We start from the raw sequence: 20,725 nt of genomic DNA, 5'->3' as shown, positions 1-20,725 counted from the left end.
AAAAATACAGGTAGAATAACAGTACAGCAACATATTTTATGCCACACTATATTTGTTGGTGTTTAAGGTATCTTAAGACGTGGTTATTTAAATGGCACGGTGAAGCCTTTGGTAAGTTGTCTACCTCCTATCCTGTGGGACTGTGAAGCACCGCTTGCCTTTAAGGACTTACCACAGTGTAGTGGTAAGTCCTTAAAGGAAAGTGGTGATTCTTTTCTAAAATGAGAGGTGCTCCAGCCACCCTAGAAATCCCATTTTTGACCCAAATCCAGCTCCCTATTTGCAAGTGGATGAGGGCACCCATTTCAGGGGTATATAATCCCTGTATGTCTTCACAGGCACATAGTCCTAACATTCACAATAGCTGCTAGTAGAGCTTCGCTGTAAGCAAGCCCTGACTCTAGCCCTGCATGCAGGACTGGCCTTTGGGGATTTTGAAGGTCATGTGCAAAGTGGGCACTGATGTCCCCTATATGATGTTATAGAGGAGATAAAATTCTAGTTGCTTTAAAAATGAGGTCCAATTAAACAACCTCCAGCCAAGGCTAATGCTTAGTACATTACAGGTAGGTAGCCGTGTTGGAAGTGTGCATGCACATGAAAGCTCATACCAATAACAAACGTAGTTGGTCTCTAAGGTGCTACTGGAAGGATTTTTTTTTTAACATTAATCCAGTCCCTCTCATTCAGTGTCAATGTACAGCACCTGTAACTCTTTCTTACCTAGTAGACTAGAATTAATATGCTTTTAAAAGAACCCTCCTGTTCTTTCTATTGGAAGATTCTTTCAGTGCCAGTAGCGTGCTGGTCACTGTGCAGAGAGCACAAACATTACATAACTCTGCTTGCTTTGAAATGGCCGTGCTTTATTGCGTAATAACACCACAGCTCTGCAGTACGTACAGGAGAGTCAGCGGTGGCGTTATGAGATGGAGTGCTGAAATTGGTCAGGCAGATGCAGGTTTAAAATCTCTGCTCAACCATAAAGCTCATTGCATGACCTTGGGGCAGTCCCTGCTCCTGTTTACAGAGACAACGGGGAGAAAAAAACAATGCATGTGCGGTACCTGAACACCCTGGGGATGTGTGTGCAATAAAAGTGGAATTAAAGCCCCCTGCTCAGCACAATCTGCACAGAGATTTTCCTCATAGGATAAGGCTGCCAGGAGCTACAAGTCATGATGGTTTTGTGTATTGCTTCCAGCACTGGATGTGGCGCCCCTCTGATTATCAGAGACTGCGGATCACTCTTTGTGTGATACTAATGTGCTGCTCACCTGGTTGGCCATTGTGAGAACAAGGTGCTAGGCTATATGGGTCATTGGCCGGATCCAGCGGGGCTCTTCTTATTGTCCTTAATATTCTCAATATGTGCACACTTCCTTGGAAGCATGTCCCATGATAATGGCTGGGATTTTCTTCTAACTAAGCATGCATAGGTTGTAAGAGTTGTACTGGACCCCAAAAGCAAAATACAACAAAACAAAACAAAAAGCCAGACTTGTTGAAGGAGCTGCATAGTCTGGGGAATATATTAGGACTTAGATCTCTAAATAGATTTCCCCTCCCTTTGCTTTTTAATTGTACTGTGCAGCAGCAACATTCTGGCCACCAAAATATAATGGATGAATGAGGAAAAACCAGAAGTCAGCTTTTCCATTCATATGTTACGCTCACTTGTGTTAAGATGTTTCTATATCTCCAGGCACCAGAAATATGCTCCCCACCTCCAAGGTTTGGGAAAATCCTGGGTGGCTTTTCTGAATTTTACAACCACTGAAGCTTTCGTTGATTAAAGTAGTGGCTTTTGTAGTGGCAGGTAGTGGACACAGCTGTTCCCCTCTACAGTGAGATTTTGAGCCACTCTTGCTTATTGCGAATTGTCTCTTTTTTGGCACTGGTAAAGAACAACTTGATATGACAGAATCTGTATGGGAAACAATAAAGTAAAATGGAGAATGTCTTTCGTTCTGGATTAAAGCAAATCCCATGTGTCATTCCTCTTTAAAAACGTGTTTTCTTGAATTAAACTCTCCTAGGAATAGGCTTAGCCTTAATTGGAAAATGGCATCAGTGTTCTGCTGAAATCCACATGGGAGTTCATAATTCATTTTCATTTAATGTGTTAAATGAGACAAATCACACAAATTAATGAACTCTCATATAATTGTCTTGGCAAGGATATGCACAGTAGAAAATTAGTGTTGCGTGATTTGGAGGGAGAAATGGGCAGTGATTTATAGATAGGCAATTCTGGTAAAGGCCAGAGTTTCTGGTTACACATTACACCAATTCTTATTCCTGTAGAGGACATTTGTCACACAATCTTAGACTGCTCAGAAGCCCCATTCAATTCAATGGCATTGGGTACTATATTGCAACCTCAGTACCTTATTCATAGGTAGAGGAGAAAATGAGCTGGAAGATGAGGAAGGAGAAAATGAGCTGATTTGAAGGAAAGGAAAGGAGGAACATCCACATTTTATAAGGTAAAACCTGGAAGTTGAATTGAAGATGAAACAAAGGAGGATGGGGAATAGGGACGTTTTTGAATGATAAGATGGTTGCTATAACACAGGGATGTCCAATTCCCAAGAGACTGTGATCTACTCCCTCTATAAAAAAAAAACTGGCAGTGATCTACCCATTGGATTGACCAAAGTTTTTTTTTTTGGGGGGGGGGAGTTGCTGAACTATTTTGGGAGAGACAACAACAAAGTTGCTGAGATTTTTTGGGGGCGAAATCACCTAAGTTGTTGAGCTTTTTTATTGGGGAGGCCATCACTCAGGATCACACGACAGACCAGGATTGACCAGGGACGCCCCGTGATCGACTGGTAGATCGCGATCAACCGGATGGGCATGCCTGATAGATAAAAGAAGAGCAGGAAATGAAAATTTATAATCCCACAATTGTAGCAGATGTGAGCCGATCATTCCTGCTTCCCCATCTCTCAAATGTTTATTTCAAATGTTTATTGAAAACAGACCCTCAAGGGATCACCTAACATGTGTGTGTGTGTGTTCGTTCGTTCGTTTTCTCTCTCTCTCTCTCTCTCTCTCTCTCTGGCAATTAGGGGAGGCCCAGCTCTAAATATCCTGACTTTCAGGAGCAAAGCTGGTACCCCCCACCCAAGAAATGAATGTAAAATGAAATAAATTGAAAAACAGAACAATCAACTATCAGTACAATTAAAAAAGCAGAACATGAAAGAACAAATAGGTAAAGGTAAAGGGACCCCTGACAATTAAGTCTAGTCGCGAACGACTCTGATCCTAAATCCCTCTGAAATTATCCGGCTTTTAATGTTTTCATAAAAGTTGTGAATCTGAGGAAACTGAGTACTGTATTTTTCGCTCTATAGGACGCACTTTTTCCCCTTCAAAAATGAAGCGGAAATGTGTGTGCGTCCTATGGAGCGAAGACACCATAGCCCCGGGACCCTCTCCCGGCTGGAGAGGTGACACGCGGCTATGGCAGGAGCCTCTCCGCTGCGCCTTTCCGCTGCTCCCTGACCTGCTCTTTGGGGCTGGTGGTGGGCTTCCCCCCGCCAGCCCCAAAGAGCAGGTCGAAAGGAACCTGAAGCCTGGAGAGCGAGAGGGGTCAGTGCACACCGACCCCTCTCGCTCTCCAGGCTTCCAAGGTAGCTGCCTGAACGCACCTTAAACGGCACCTTGTTTTAGAGCGGGAAAACAAGAGGGGGAAAGTTCTCCCCCTCTCTGCGCAGCGCCTCCTGCCGCTTCGCTGAAGGGGCGCTGGGCAGAGAGGGGGAGAATTTTTTTTTCTAGTTCTCCCCCCTCTAAAACAAAGTGTGTCCTATTGTCCGGTGCGTCCTATGGTGCGAAAAATACGGTAGATAGCAAGTTCCATAGGATAGAAGGTACCAGATACGTTCCTGACCCTAAGCACCTGTGTGTGTGTGTGTGTGTGTGTGTGTGTGTGTGTGTGTCTATGCATATATGAGGTGATACCTAATGTATCCTGGATCCAGGCCATTACGGCCTGAAAGGTTAAGACTCCACACCGGCAAAAAGTTAGAAACCACTGGAGCTCTTTCAAAATGGATGACGTAACATGCTTTTTGCAGTTAGCACTTGCAAAACACAGGGCAGTTGCACATCCCACTACCTTAAATGTTCCCAAGCATTCATTAAAGCAGCCCTAAGGCAGTGCTTTCTTTTCACAGCCAGTTATTTAAACAGCATGAAGTGTAGATGAAGGGGGAGAACAGGAGAAAACCCCCATTACAGTGGTACCTCAGGTTAAGTATTTAATTCGTTCTGGAGGTCCGTTCTTAACCTGAAACTGTTCTTAACCTGAAGCACCACTTTAGCTAATGGGGCCTCCTGCTGCTGCCACGCCACCGGAGCACGATTTCTGTTCTCATCCTGAAGCAAAGTTCTTAACCCGATGTACTATTTATGGGTTAGCGGAGTCTGTAACCTGAAGCGTATGTAACCTGAAGCATATGTAATCCAAGGTACCACTGTACTAAGACCCTGCCACGCAAAATCACCAATTCCCCATAATTTCTCCATCACCAAAATATTCTGTTTTGAAAGACTGTCCCCTTCCCTCAATGACCCAACTATTAGCTGCTGGCTTACCTGAAGAGGCGAGCAAGAAAGCAATGCACAGTGGTTGAATACAGGTCAGAGATCATCATCTTGCTGCATTGCTAGAAGTCAGATAGTGTCGTACTTCAGAAATATCCTAGCTAGAGGATTTTCAGGGATGAAGATTACTCCTGGGGATGGAGGATAGGATGGCAAAATATCCAGTTGAAGGAAGTCCCTTAAGTCAGGAGTTCCCAGAGGGTTTTATTCAGGTGGGCCATGGTGTGTCCACATTATTCATTCATTAATTCCATTTTTGTTGCTTCTTTTATTTGCTGTATTTTATTGTATTACAATTTAAATTCCACAGAATTTAAATTGTAATACAGAGTAGGAAGTAAAAGCAGCCCCTAGCAAAGCACAACACCGTTACCACAAAAGACAGAAAAATCTTTCAGTGATCTGCTGAGGCCCACAGCAATTTTGTAGTGGTCTGCGGGGCTGGGGGGTGGGCAAAGAGGTTGGGAGCCACTGCCTTAAGTCATTTCGCTTAGCAGCAGATGGCTGCATTTTGGAAGTGAGAAAGGGCTCAGGATGGGGGATGGAGAGAACCCTGTCACCGATGAATGACTGATGCGATGATGAATGCCAAGTCTTCTTCATATGCTATGTACATAGGGAAGTTTGTTAGCTGGGTTTCTGCCTGAGTTGCTGTCAGGCAGAACGGTGCAGGTGAAGAATGAGCAGCTGGCTGTGAGTAGGTGTTTGCATGGATGGATGCAAGTTTCTATGGAGACAGAATAGCTTATCTCCTCCAATACCAGATCTGTTTTTGAGAGGAAAGGGGAAAGGATTTTCATAAAGGTCTCTTGCAGCAAGACCCAATGGCTTATGGGTACTGAGTGCTTTTGTTTATCTTTACTGAAGCTGTCTGGAGCTAATATATATTTAGATTCAGATATAGATTTGCTGTCCCTGGAAAGTGCATCCATGCCAGATAGCAAGCAAATTACCTGGTACTCTTGCATATACAAACAAAACCTGATAAAAGCATTATGTAGCGCTGGCTTTTGCAGCCACAGTTCAGGAGCAATACCATGATGAATTGCCAAACAATTTAATTGGCAGACAGGCGGTACATGTGAGAAAGCTAGGGGCTTCTTTCTGAAAAAAACTGCTTTTTCTCCCTCCTACTTTACTAAAGCAATAACTCAGATGATGGACTTAGTCATTTGTTCCCTTATTAGTACTTTTATTTTTCAGCTTCTTGTGTTAGTGAGTGATGGTTCAAATCCAACCCTTTTTTCCCACCATACTGCTGTTAAACACTGATTGATTTAATAGCCCATCTGCCTACTTAGACATTTTGCTGATGGATATTTGATTGACAAGAGCATAAACTCTGTTGGGCAGTTAAGAGAGGGACCTCAGATAACCCTTACTGTAAGTTCACTAGCGGAGACTCAGAGGATATATGTTAGGAGTACGTATAGGAAGTCATACATCAGTGCCAAAAAATGTGGTTTCATTGTAGATTGGGTAAGGATCTGCATGATACTGGGGAAAAGAATTTCCACTCTTCTTGTTGCAGTAATAAAACAGCAAGCCTTACAGTACAATAATGACACTTGCCAAAATGTGGGCATCTTCAGCATTCTTTCATTTTTTTTATGGAAAGGTGACTGTTTTGCTGTTTAAGGCCCAAAGTCTCCCTGGGCACATGGAACATGTCGCCCCATTCTTTGGATTGTGCCGTTTATAATCGGAGTGTTGCTTTCATGCCGGTTTCATGTTCTAACTTTATGCAGCTCAAGACAGCCTGTGTATTTGTTGTAACCGAATCTTCTCCAGCAGAGATGATGAAGGAAAAGCATTTGGATGTTTTCCTCCTGAAAGAGCAGCTTCATGCAATAGATCTGCTCTGGAAGGCTCTGCCAGGTTTATTTCTGGAGCTTGACCGTGAGATTGTTTCTTGTAAATTGTGCAGCCCTGGGCCTAAATGTCACAGAAAGGACTCTGAATGATCACATACTCATCACCCAGCTGTCTAGACATCAAGTGACTTCATTTGCAGCTCTTTCAGGGTCAAATGAATCATATAGCATGTAATAATTTCATGGCCATTGTCTTGCAAGCAATAGGTATTGCTTAGAGACAGACATATTTAATGCAGCAAATAACTGAATCCACTGCCTTTGTTCCTTGACTGGTAGCATGTGGGGACATAGGAAGCTACAGTATCTTGTACCTAATCAGACTATTTGTTTATCTAGTCCAGTATTCTTGGATTTGGCTGGCAGCAGCTCTCCAGGCTCTCAGAAAGAGAAAGGTCTTCCAAATCATTTGCTACCTGATCCTTTAAACTGGAGATGCTGTGGACCTTATGCATACAAAGCAGCCTGACCGCTGAGCTCCTGACCCTTCTGAAGCTGGGGACTTTAAAGTGATTTTTGCCATTAGCCAAACAGAAAGTTAATCTGTTCTGGATAAATTCATTAAACAAAAGAAACAGAATTAACAATATATGTATTAATTTATTTTATTATTAATATGCTTAATATGTGAGATCCTTAAACAGTTTACAGTGGTACCTCGGGTTACATACACTTCAGGTTACATACGCTTCAGGTTACAGACTCTGCTAACCCAGAAATAGTACCTCGGGTTAAGAACTTTGCTTCAGGATGAGAACAGAAATCGTGCTCCGGCGGCGCAGCGGCAGCAGGAGGCCCCATTAGCTAAAGTGGTGCTTCAGGTTAAGAACAGTTTCAGGTTAAGAACGGACCTCCGGAACGAATTAAGTACTTAACCCAAGGTACCACTGTACATTAAATACAATAAAATCATTTTAAAAAGGAAAGGGAAATCTTAATAATAAAAGTAACAACAACAACAGCAACAACTTTATTATTTCTACCCTGCCCATCTAGCTGGGTTTCCCCAGCCACTCTGGGTGACTTCCAGCACATATAAAAACACAATAAAATGTCAAACATTGAAAACTTCCAGGCACAGACGTCTGCTTTCAGACATCTTATCAAAGTTGTGTAGTTCTTTATTCCCTTGAATAATAATTATTATTTTACTATATAAAGCATTATGATCAGGAATACAAAGAAATACCGTATTTTTTGCTCTATAAGACTCACTTTTTCCCTCCTAAAAAGTAAGGGGAAATGTGTGTGCGTCTTATGGAGCAAATGCAGGCTGCGCAGGTATCCCAGAAGCCAGAACAGCAAGAGGGATTGCTGCTTTCACTGTGCAGTGATCCCTCTTGCTGTTCTGGCTTCTGAGATTCAGAATATTTTTTTTCTTGTTTTCCTCCTCCAAAAACTAGGTGCGTCTTGTGGTCTGGTGCGTCTTATAGAGCGAAAAATACGGTATATTGATTGAAAGGAGAATCCATTAAAACATTCAGCAAAGTATCAATAAATAAATAAAAAATATAGCTCTCAATGAATCTTACGAGCCTGGAAAATTCTGCCTAAACAAATAGGTCAGGGAGTGTTAAAGTTTGCCACTATTTGTAAATGTGGGTATATAAATTTATCCACATATTTAATGATTGGAAAAATATCAACAAAACCAAACAGCCAAAGCATTATTTTAACCTTACAGTTTAACAGGTCTGTGACCATGTAATAAATGATTGATAGATAGATAGATGTCACGGTTGTACGTAAGACCAATGTGTGAGCAGGCCTGTGCCAAGAAGCCCTCACATACAGTGAGAATGTCTGCCTTCACAGAATGCCCATATGGGGAGGGGGGAGACTATGTGCAGCTCTGTACTTGCAGCGGTCTTACACGTGAGTATAACTTCTGAATAGGGCACAGCTCTCTGCTCTAATGGTACTGTATTCATACACACTTTGCATGCTGACATTTACAGTTGTCGCTGGTTTAAGAAACGACTCTGCTATGTAGTATTCATCCAAAATGAATTGGGTGAAGCCAGGTGGAAGTTGTCTTTTGGAAGATCTATTCATAGGAGAAACACATCCCAACACTTACTGCATCAGATAGATAGATAGAATATTAAAACAACAAGGACAGCTTGGTCAGTTAGAGCGTGGTGCTGATAATGTCAAGGTTGCAGGTTTGCTCCCCATACCTGACAGCTCCATATTCCTGCATTGCATGGGGTTGGACTGCTAGATGATCCTCAGGGTCCCTTCCAACTCTAAAAGGTAAAGGACCCCTGACAGTTAAGTCCAGGCACAGATGACTCTGTGGTTGCGGCGCTCATCTCACTTTACAGGCCAAGGGAGCTGGTGTTTGTCCACAGTTTTTCCTGGTCATGTGGCCAGCAATGGAACACCAAGACCAGAGCAGCGCATGGAAACACCATTTACCTTCCCGCCGGAGCGGTACCTATTTATCTACTTGCACTTTGATGTACTCTCGAGCTGCTAGGTTGGCAGGAGCTGGGACTGAGCAACGGGAGCTCACCCCGTCGCGGGAATTTGAACCGCCGACCTTCTGATTGGCAAGCCCAAGAGACTCAGTGGTTTAGACCACAGTGCCATCTGCATCCCTTCCAACTCTACAATTTTATAAATCTCCCATTTCTGTCTTCTGCAAATCCTGCTCAAAAAGGACCTCCCACTTTCTGCTCCACTCTCCAAGTACACAGCTATACAGATGTTAATGCAACAATAACTGGTAGACAGTGGGGGCTGGTCCACTAGGGAGAATGGGTCACTGTCCCATCAACTTCAGTCTGCCACCAGCTAGCCCCCACTTGTCTGTCTCCTTACTTGCAACCAGTCCAAGGGTTGTTCACTGCTTGTCAGAGCTTCCTCTACCTTAGTCTCAGTGCTGACCTTATAGAACTCAGCAAGTTGGCTCTGTCTGTTGATCTCCCTGCCTTCCACCCTACTGATCTCAATGGGCACCAGTCACCACTGCTGGGAATAGGGCAGACCTTCTTCTGCATAAGAGACCACTTCATCTAAAAAGCTAGCCTTGCCTTCCATAGGAAGTCAACGTTTATGGACCCTACTGTATTAAAAGTATTCATTGCATAACCAAGACTGAGCTGATCATATCTTATGGTACTGATGGAATATTTAAATACATTTCTTTTATGTCTTAGGAAACAGATAAAATCTCATCATGGGAGCTGTGGTGGTTGACGATGGTCCTAGCGGAGTTAAAGCCCCAGATGGCGGCTGGGGCTGGGCTGTTCTCTTTGGGTGCTTTGTCATCACGGGATTCTCCTATGCCTTCCCAAAGGCCATGAGCGTCTTCTTTAAAGAGCTTATCCGGGAGTTTGGTGTTGGATACAGTGACACCGCGTGGATCTCCTCCATTCTGTTGGCTATGCTTTATGGAACAGGTAAGTACTTACAACATTCTAAAACTGGGGTAATAAATACATGAAAGAAACATATTACTCTATTTTATTTTATTTTATATATATTATAAAGCGTGGCTTTTACAATAAAATAGTTTGTTCCCCAAACCAAGAAAACAAGGGCATTAAAAATAAGCTAGTCTATAAAGGCAGCATTAAAATACACTAGTCGGAATAAAACAGACTGAAGGTGAAGGGACCCCTGACCATTAGGTCCAGTCGTGACCGACTCTGGGGTTCTGGCGCTCATCTGACTTTATTGGCCGAGGGAGCCGGCGTACAGCTTCTGGGTCATGTGGCCAGCATGACTAAGCCGCTTCTGGCGAACCAGAGCAGCGCACGGAAACGATACCTATTTATCAGCTTGCACTTTGATGTGCTTTCGAACTGCTAGGTTGGCAGACTAGCACAAGTCAAAAAGTTCAAAATAGTAATAAGATCTATTCCAGGTGCTGGGAAAACATCCATGCAGGTGCCAGGTTCTAATGCTGGGGTGCCACACTGAAAAGGCTCCTTTCCTAGTGATCACCTGTCGTGGCTCAGGCGGCAGCAGAACTGGAAAAAGCTCTCTGAATATGATCTAAAATAGAGTGGAGAACCTTTTGGGGCCAGATGGGACAACTTTGGCAGGTGGGTGTGATAACCCACATGGTACTCACCTTATGTCATGGGCAGTGAGTTCAAGCCTGCTTTCTGCAGGGGTCAGCCACATAATTAAATTCTCCAAGGGGAACTTGGTTGCACAACAGGTCCACTGGGCTTAAACTCACAGACAGGCTTGAACTCACATTGATCCATTGGGATCGAACTCACGCTGACCTACAGCAAAGGAACCATCAGGAGCTTGCTTTAAACTCCCAATAGTTCCTTGGTAGTCACATTGGTACCTGCTCCATCCCTGGTATCACAAATGGTGCCAGGGGTGGGGCAGGTGGGTGTGGTTTATAATGGAAACGTGAAGGCCAACAATATCTTGTACACATTAAAAAAAAAGAAAGCTAACGTTCTCGTATCCTCCAGATGTGTTGGGTAAGCAACAGCAATCTAGAGCCTTGGTCAAATGAAAAGGAGATGGGAAATGGAATCTGACGTCTTCAGACTCAAGGTCTTCAGACAACTGAATCTGGGTGGGCCTTATGAGAAGAAATACAAACTCCAACTGATAGATATATTAATGATCTGGGAAGTTACAGAAACAAACATCTTACCCATTCTCTCTTTTGCTCAGGGCCCCTGTGCAGTATGTGTGTCAATCGGTTTGGCTGTCGTCCTGTTATGCTGGTCGGAGGCCTCTTTGCTTCATTGGGGATGATCATTGCTTCCTACTCCACTAATATAATACAGGTCTACCTTACCGCTGGTGTCATTACCGGTAAGTGCCACGGTCAAAGAACCAGCCGGTGGTTCTTTGTGACTGTGTTACATGTAGCTATGCTACTGGTTGCAATAGCTTGTGAGAGATGGTGAGACAATTGAGGGTGGGGGCATGTGGTACAGCATCTCTTTGATGTGCTTGTTTTGTATTTGTGGGGAGATGTGTATGATCCCTTAATGGCATTCTTAAATGGTACAGTTTCACGTTGCATGCACTGGTGTAAAGTAGGTCTCTCATTCACAACGCCCTTTCTGTCTACCACTTCCTGACATTTTCTAAAGCACTCCTTTTACCGTATGCATTCTCTTTGTTGACTGGCCTCAGGCGTCTTCTCACTTCCTTGCGGTCAAACATCAGTTACCATTCTTGGTTCCTCTGCCAGGTCAGTGAGGTGCCTTGCTCACAACTATCCACACGTAGCTGCAAGCATGAGTCTGTTGCTGGTTGTAGGGCCCCTCCAAACTGGATTTGTTTTTGCAGGTGGGTTCTGCAAGATTGCATCAATGCAGCAGTGTATTAGTGATGGATCTACAGTGGTACCTCGGGTTACAGACACTTCAGGTTACAGACTCCGCTAACCCAGAAATAGTACCTCGGGTTAAGAACTTTGCTTCAGGATGAGAACAGAAATTGTGCTCTGGTGGTGCAACAGCAGCAGGAGGTCCCATTAACTAATGCTTCAGGTTAAGAACAGTTTCAGGTTAAGAACGGACCTCTGGAACGAATTAAGTACTTAACCCGAGGTACCACTGTATACTGGACTGTCCACACATCATTCTGTTTTATTTGTTGTTCAGCGACGATTCCCCAATGTTGTTGCATTATTGTTGTCTGGAGCACTAGCCTTGCACTATGGCGCAACAAGATGGGGGTGGGGATGGGAAACATGGAACACTTGTGGTATGAAAAGATACAGAATTTCGGCAGGAAATTTCAGAACATGCACTGATTGAAAATAAAGTGGTATGTCCGCCCTGAAATAATTTTGTTGGTGGAAACAGTATGGAAAGAGGGATTGTGTATAGGTGTCCCAACACCATCATGAACACAAATGATCATAAATGCATAATAAAAAGGATGGGGGGTGCCTTCATTCCCATAAGTGTATCTGTGATTGATAAGCATCAGGTACAAAATGAAATCAAATGAGATCTCTCATATATTTATGTGATTACTATGGTTACTTTTTTTTTTTTGTGGGTTAGAAAACGGAATATTTCTTTCCCTTAAAATAGGCACAAAGCAAGACTGGTTCTGTATATGTGAAAAGAGCTAGTCCAGGTATGAGCAGGTTATAGTTTCCCATGCAGTGTTAAGCGTGTAAGGGCAAAAGAAGTAATTATAATTTAACAGTTTTCAAGTTACTCTATTTTATCAAAGCAACTAGAAAAAATATATATTATGAAGGGAAGATCTCACACAGGTGAAGGGAAGCAGTGGGGAGAAGGGGAAGGCTAGCTTGAATTTGGGAAATAAAATAATACATGGGACAGCAAAGGATACAATAGATTCTTATAGAATAGTAATATATTGTAACCAGAATAGAAGTTTAAAAGGGGAAGTAAAGGTACTTTTAGTATTCATTATTGTAATAGTTATTATTATTTCTTATTGGTAGAAGGCAATGTTAATTTAGACTTCTTTGTTTTGCTGTCTGTAATTTTTTTTTCTTTTTTAAGTCAATAAAAAAGGGGGAAAAAAGAAATCAAGATGCAGTGAATCTTACCAGACTTGATCCAGGCGTTTCCATGTTTCATGGAAATATAGACTGTAAAACCTTAAAATGTGCCATTTTAAATTCCTTCCAAAGTTTCCCACTTCCCCAGCAGAGAAAAAGACCACACTTTTGGTAACTTAAAAATGTTTTACTTACAAACTCTCCAAAGGACAGCTTGATGTGCTTTTCCATACAGCATTCAGAAAAGTTGCACAGGTGGTAAAACTTAGCTTAGTTCCAAAGTGGTAAAAGTTCCTACATTCTTGGTATAGGAATTCAGGAGTACTTGTTGAGAGCCATGTGGTTGAGCTGGAACAACCAGCTCACATCTCTTTGGGGGTTCTCTAGTAGACTGAGGGGCAACAATAGGCTTGATTACCCATTTCCTTCCAAGATAAAGGAAGTGACCCAGCTAAGCCTGGCAGGATAGGTATTATGGTATTAACCCTTCCATACATTAATTAGACTTAAGCATATTGGCTATATGAGGCTGGTTATACTGGTTATATGAGGCTAGTCTTCCTGCACAGGTTTGGACAAGAGCATGCAGCCCTTAAAGATATGCTGATGTCTTTGGCCATACCCCAAACCGTACCTGGGCTATTTTTGTATCTTGAGCTGTGAATTGCTCACCTGCAGTATAGAGCACTCCTGTTATATATGCTAAATGTTGTTCCTGATTTAAACTCTGGCATCTGTTCTGTTTCAGGACTGGGCCTGGCGCTCAATTTCCAGCCGTCGCTCATCATGCTGAATCGCTACTTTAGCAAAAAGCGACCTTTGGCCAATGGTTTGGCTGCCGCTGGAAGCCCTGTGTTTCTTTGCGCTCTTTCCCCCTTGGGGCAGCAACTGCAACATGAGTATGGATGGCGAGGAGGATTTCTCATCTTGGGGGGGTTGCTTTTGAACTGCTGTGTTTGTGGAGCTCTGATGAGACCGTTGGATGCTCCTAAAAAACCTGACGCTTCCCAAGCGGCCCCTGAGAAGCAAACCAAGAAAAAGCTACTGGATTTCAGTGTCTTCAGAGATCGTGGCTTCGTAATCTATACAGTAGCTGCATCCATCATGGTGCTGGGCTTATTTGTGCCCCCGGTCTTTGTGGTGAGCTATGCGAAGGATATGAAGTACCCAGATGGCAAATCAGCTTTACTTCTGACCATTCTTGGAATGATTGATATCTTTGCTCGGCCTATTTGTGGAATAGTGGCTGGCTTGAAGTGGGTTAGGCCCCGTTGTGTCTACCTCTTTAGCTTTTCTATGCTCTTTAATGGTTTTACTGATCTCATGGGGTCCATGGCCTACAATTATGATGGACTGGTGGTCTTCTGCATTTTCTTTGGCATTTCCTATGGAATGGTTGGTGCTCTTCAGTTTGAAGTTCTCATGGCTATTGTTGGCACACAGAAGTTTTCCAGTGCCATTGGTTTAGTTCTCCTGATGGAGGCGATGGCTGTTCTAATTGGACCACCTTCAGCAGGTAAATGTTACATTCAGTTCATTTGCTATTTCTCAGTTAAGGGATGGGGCAGGTTTATGGGGAAAGGCAGAAAGGTGATGGCAATTACCATGGGACACAACTTATTTTATTTTGAGGAAATGAACGGCAGGCTTGGCTTTGAAGCCTCCTACATATTTGTTGGCCCCATGGCTATGTTAAGAACATAAGAAGAGCCTGCTGGATCAGACCAGTGACCCAGCTAGTCTAGTAGCCTTCTTCTCACAGTGGCAACCAGATGGCTATTAGGAAACAGGATTTGAATACAACAACACTATCCACTCCTCTGGTTCTTGGCAACCGGTACCCAGAAGCATGCTCAGAAGAGCAAAGACATGTGCAAGAGCAGACTGAGGATCAGGGACAAGGTGGAGTGGTTGTGGTTACAGGCCAGCTTTGTCAATCAGCCAAGAAGTAGTGCACTCACATGTACCATACTGAAAGTTAAAAATAAAGAGCTATCAGAATTCATAGGGATTCTAAATTTATTGAAAATGTTTCTTCAAATTAAGAGAGTTGGGAACTTAGAGAATGGGTTTGATTGAACATGTTGTTGATGAAGCTGTGAATTTTCTCTTCCAGGCAAAGTCTTGGACGCAACACACAAATATATGTATGTTTTTATTATGGCTGGCGTTGAAGTGGTCACTTCGGCTTTGGTGCTGGCTATGGGAAATGCCTTCTGTATTAAAAAACCAGCAGAAACACACACACAAGAAGATGTCGCTGAAAGAGAAGAGTTAAACAAATCTGGAAACGCCAAGGTGGACTCTATTGAAGTGGAACACTTTCTGAAAGACGAAAAGAATGGGGAAGTTGTAACTAACCCAGAAACCTGTGTGTGAATGCGACATGGACGAATGCCATATATTTAGAGGAGGAGTCAGAACATTTCAACACTTAATTTATTTTAGAAATAGGACTAGCTTAGGGCTGGGCCATCTTGTTTGGGAACTGGAGGCCAACCAGCTTGTGAGATCACCCTTTGGAAGCTGGCTTGTTTAAAAACCTTTCTCCCCACTTAAAATGGGATTGATCTTCAGGCTAAGCTGCCTGGGCATACCTACTGCTGTAAGCTAAACAAATGACCTTCTAAACACATGTAGAGGTCCCACTATGCATCACAAGAAAATGCTCACTTCGATGAAACTGTATTTTAACTAGAGAGGAAGTGTACATAAATGTTCCCGTAATGCAGAGGAAATACCCGTCTATTTTTGTGTGTGTGGTGCACCTCAATGTATCTTCCATGTCTTTGTGTGCTTAAGGAGGAATGGCTTAGCAAGGAGAAATCTCAGGGACTTGGTTGTCTCTAATAGGTTTCCAAACCTATTCTTTTCCACATGTGTTTAGATCATTTGACTCAACCCTAATCTAATTTTGATAACCTGTACAATTTTCAATAACTTTTTGGTTTGTTAAATTGATTTTTTATGAGTTTTGTTTTCATTGTCCTTTTTACTGGAAATATTAGACATGTACCGAGAAGGAGTCCGTCCCAGGAAACTCCACAACTGCTCTTCTCAAATGACATCTGGAGAAAAGTGATGTTTAGTACTAGCAGGCCAAAAGAGCAATCCTTGTGTGCTCCCTGCTCAACTCAGCTTTAAGAACAGACCCTCATTTATAGAGGAAGCCCTTCCAAACACAGGTGATGAGCATTCATTTCTAGATATGAGCCTCCAACATTTGCAGGTTCCAGATGATACTGGAGGAGGGGGAGCACCCACACCTTGCGTGATCAGGCGCAAAAAAAGAGTTGCAAAAAGGTGCTAACCAAATGCGTTTTCACGACACACCGTACCACCTCCATTCTGAGGCATTCATGGGATTGTTGGTCATTACAGGATAGAATGGTTGAAAGGAAAAAGAGGAGGGCAAAGGAGGTAGGTTTGCCTCCTGCCACCCATATTCTTTGGAATTAAAACTCCAGTGGTGCAGCTCTCCTGCCTCTGTGACTCTCAGCAGCTTGTGAAGTAATATGTGGGCAATCAGACAGCAAATGGCACCCTTTGGGGACAGAGGTAGGGTTGTTTGCAGAGGTGAGATGGGTTTCATTTGGAAGCACAGTGTTGGGGGAGGCGAAAGCAGTTTAACTCACAGCATCTCCTTACTGAAAAGAACCGCTAGGCTGGCTCCGGGATTCGCACTACCACTTAATGCATGTTAATCACAGTCATCTCACAATTAACATGGACTCTAACCTCCTCCTTCGTAAAGTATTTTAAAGATGGGCCGATGATTCTAAGGGCTTGCATACAGAATTGGAGGCATTTGAGGTTCTTCCACAGGTGGGTGTTTTAGGGTTATTAGTTCTGAATGAAAAACCACATATGCGGATAGTTGATATAAGGAATTGAGGTTAGAATTTTGAGTTGTGCATCGATCCCATCCTATGGTTTACATAGGGGGTCACCAAGTGGCAGACACAGGCAGAAACCTGGTCTGCAACATGAAGTGTCTGGCTAGCCTGTTACTATACTACACTACATTCATGCCCTACAAGCTCACTAGACAGGTAAGATGACATGATAGCAGACGGATATTGGCTTATTCCTCTGCTCTTGTACCGTCCCTAACACCATGCGTATGTGGAAAATGTCAGGCTCTTAGTGGAAGGGAGACTGAAGAAGGGAGACTGATGAAGATACGTGATAATCTTAGTGGGAAAAGGATGGTAAAACAATTCTGCCATGCACTCTGAGCCCAGAAATGAGGTCAAATCCATGCATGCATGTCCCATCTCACGGCGTTAGAAAATTGGTTGTCACTTGCTTACAAGATCACTAAATGATGACTGGGCACATTCTGCCAGGTGTCAAAGATAATGGTTCTTTCCCTAAAAATGCAGTGAGATATTAGCCCTGTTCACTCATTCCCTCTCATGTGATTCCAAGTGTTTGAGTGAAGAGAACAGGGACACAGTTGCTGGCACCCTCCCTACATTGTGATCCCAACAGCTTGTAGTTGTGTTCCTCTCTACACAGTCAAATGCAATTTCTGCAGCAGAGAAAGCAGGCTCCTCCCTAGAGAAATTCTGCTGAAACACAGAGGGATGCAGGGAGGGGATGATGGGGACATGATGGAGGGGGTGAGGCCAACAAGTGCACTTCCTCCTCACATGCATGTGGAGGAATGAATAGGAGCATTGCCAAGACACAAAGAAAATAGTCAAAGACTTCTAATCTCTAACATAATGTTTAACCAAAGGGGGAATGTGCTGAGTATTACTTTTGATAACATTACATTTAGCAGAAGCTTCTATTCTTCTGAATTTAGTAGTAGCAGCTGATGGCCAAACCTAGGCAAAAACAACTTCACAAAACTTAGGTCAACCTTGACCTGGAATGCATAGTATTTTGGGTGAAGATACCAAGATCTAAGTTAACCTACATTATGAGAAGGAATTGATTGTTCTGAGCACCAAAATGAGGTGTCGGGTTGATGCCCAGATGAAACGATTAAAAAATGGTAGGCTAAGACAGCTGTACCACATAAAACATTTGCAAGGGAGGGCATGTCAGCGTCTTTGGGGGGGGGGGGGCAGTCCAAAAAAGGGGCCAGGCCAAAGCTGGCTCCTCAACATAGCCAAAATTTCATTAATATGTTCCTGTTTTTGATAAGCATTGATCTAGTGAGAACTTCATACTGGGTATTGCATTAAAGTGTATTTGATGGCAGGGGCCAGATGTTTGCCTGATAATTTTATTATTTTGTATTCTCCTAGACGTGCATACACCAGCTATTTATTTGTAAACCCAGTACATTATTTGTACGGAACAGTCTCCTTGTCCTCTTTCAGCTGCAGATCCTTTGCAGAATTCTGGCTATGCCTTTTGTTTTAAGATGGTTAGGAAACATGTGTTCTGCTGCACTGACTCATGTAGAGCTTATTCAACACTATACATCTGCTTCTGGACTGTGCTGGGGGCAGGGGAGCAGAATCACATGCCCTCAGCAAATGCTGTACTCTTTATTATTAAACTGCAGTGTGGATTACACTTCCAGTCCTAGAAAGCAACATGTTGGTTGTTGTGAAATAAAAAGGAAAGAACTAAATATTAACAACTTCCCTACTCCCCAAGCTTCAAAAGCTATTTGTCAAGGAGTGAGTGGGGCTGCCATTTTGATAATTATAGTAATAATAAACGACTCAGCTCAGTAGCCCTCCGGATCGCAGCTTACATATTTAGAAGAGAAAAGGAGAAAGAGAGAAAGGAGATAAGAAATGGGAAGCTAGAGCCATAGGGAAGTGTTGCTTTCACCTCACAGGACTTGGCCAAACTAGTTTTAAACAGTCACAAATGCTGGGAGGAATGATGTACCTTTGCTCTTCCTTTGTCCAAGCTCTTACCAGATGTCATTTTTTAAGGGACATAAATTTAACTAGCTTGTGAATTGCAGGATTTCAGAAATCAGGGACACAAAGGAAGATCCTTTTACTGGGACAATTTGAGTCTCGGCTTCATACATTTCTTCTCAAGGCAGAAAGCTGCTTACAACGCCTTTGTTCACAAAAAGCAAGGGAAAAACCCCATCACCTTCTCATTGACTATAAATCTTAATACCTTTGAGTTCCTTTTTTTGGGGTGGGGGCAAAATCTCTAGAGAAGAAATGTACTATGCATAATGTACAATTAACATTTCCACGAGTTTCTACGCTAACTGCAAGGGATAAAAAGAACCCCCTACCTCTTGGTGCAGTTCTGTGAAGTAAAAATTGCGACACTGTTTTCTGTTCGGTACACGGCTATAACTTACACAGTGCCAGATGACATTTGACTATTCTATATTTGATGGACTTTTCTGTTATCCCCTCCAGATGTTTTCTATAAGGAATGTATGTAAACATGTATGTGTGAGTGCAAATGGGCGCAAAAGGCTTGATGCAGGAGAACACGTCCGCAAATTTAAATGAGCTACAGCAGCTTACACACGTACCCTTTGATCCAGAGACTTGCATGTGCTCAAGAACACGCATAGCATCTCTTGAATGGACAAAGGTTCTGATTCTTTTCAAGGGATGTGGCACACGTATCACGTTATGCAGCCTAGGTTCGCAGCATGCCCTTCTAAGATGAATGGGGAAGATTGTGTGTGCAGGGGAAACTGTGGGTCCATTGATACTCTCGCACACAGATCCCTGCATTCAGGTATCCGAACAGACAAAAGAACCAACTTGGGTTCTCTACTACATAAAGCAAAAGTACCAAATTATTTTTTATTCTCTTTTTAAATACGTAGTATATAAAGATCTATATTTTTATCCGTTTGGAGGAGGAAGGAAAGCAGTTGAACCAAATAGGTTGAATGATGCAACAGACCTTTAAATAGTGACCAAGAGCCTTGTTTTTCCCCTGCCCCCTTCAACACACAATTGCTGAAGGCACACACCACCCTGGGGCATGTGATGAGGGTGTGTGAGCACAAGATGCTTGGAAACGATCCATTCTGGTGAGTCCCTTCTACGCTATTTTATCCAGAGTCTATGCAATTCTTTTCATACTTCAACAAAATTAGCCCCTTTCAACCGTTACCGTACGCTCAGAGGTTTGCCTTCTTCATTCTCAAAAGTGCAGCAGCAGCTGCTGCTACAGCAGCAGCTCAGTGGTGAGGGAGGGTTTTCCAGGAGAACAAAGCTCTTGTGTGCTATGGGCAATGTTTTTTGTGCAGGATTTGTCTGTCTCAATTGTCGGCGTGTGCGTGTGTGCGTGCAATATATGGCTGCGTACGACTGTGCTCGTGACAGGTTTGAAGCAAGTGAAGTCACTTTTGTCCCTGCTTTCATGTAAATGCACTTTAATGTAATACAATGTGGATGTCATGTCAATGTAATCTGGATTTATGCTTTTCTAGTGAACTGTTACAACCATAGTGAATAAAGCTATTTATTCTGTTGTCAAAATATTGTTGCATCAGGAATTATGGCTCTGAAAATTCATTCTTCTGCTATTTTTATTTTATTCTGAGGCTTAGTCAACAGCCTAATTTTCTATCCAGCCTTAGCTCAGGCATCTATTTGTCGTGCTAGGTTTCCAAACCTGAAACATAAAAATAGATAATGCCTCTGAGAAGCAGATGGGAAATAATCATGTTCGCACTTCTAGATCGAGGGAAGACTTCTAGATCAGAGGTTGGTGGGTCCAGACAGATATAAGCTAGGCTATCTATTTTTCTTGAAATAACACACTGGGCTTGGAGGGGTGTTTTTTTAAATTTCTG

At 42.9% G+C, this 20,725-nt stretch overlaps 2 protein-coding genes across 4 annotated transcripts in view; one reads left to right on the top strand and one right to left on the bottom strand.

Annotated features, from left to right (window-relative positions):
• Positions 1-20,408, top strand: part of SLC16A3 (solute carrier family 16 member 3) — a 31,872-nt gene extending 11,464 nt beyond the window's left edge. For all 3 annotated transcript variants that reach the window (XM_083430142.1, XM_083430141.1, XM_083430140.1), the window contains 4 exons: positions 9,656-9,898; positions 11,145-11,288; positions 13,718-14,485; positions 15,086-20,408. In XM_083430142.1, the coding sequence (XP_083286268.1) occupies positions 9,676-9,898; positions 11,145-11,288; positions 13,718-14,485; positions 15,086-15,348 (1,398 nt within the window). In that variant the 5' untranslated portion in view covers positions 9,656-9,675 and the 3' untranslated portion in view covers positions 15,349-20,408. The remainder of the gene's footprint in view (positions 1-9,655; positions 9,899-11,144; positions 11,289-13,717; positions 14,486-15,085) is intronic.
• CSNK1D (casein kinase 1 delta) overlaps positions 18,533-20,725 on the bottom strand; it is a 39,275-nt gene continuing 37,082 nt past the window's right edge. Inside the window, exon 9 of the mRNA XM_083430146.1 lies at positions 18,533-20,544. Within this exon, the coding sequence (XP_083286272.1) occupies positions 20,506-20,544 (39 nt within the window). The 3' untranslated portion in view covers positions 18,533-20,505. The remainder of the gene's footprint in view (positions 20,545-20,725) is intronic.

Source organism: Podarcis tiliguerta (genome assembly GCF_965153285.1).
Source record: "Podarcis tiliguerta genome assembly, chromosome: 2".
NCBI lineage: Eukaryota > Metazoa > Chordata > Lepidosauria > Squamata > Lacertidae > Podarcis > Podarcis tiliguerta.
The sequence above is the reverse complement of the archived record's forward strand: the minus strand, read 5'-3'. Positions and strand labels throughout refer to the sequence as shown.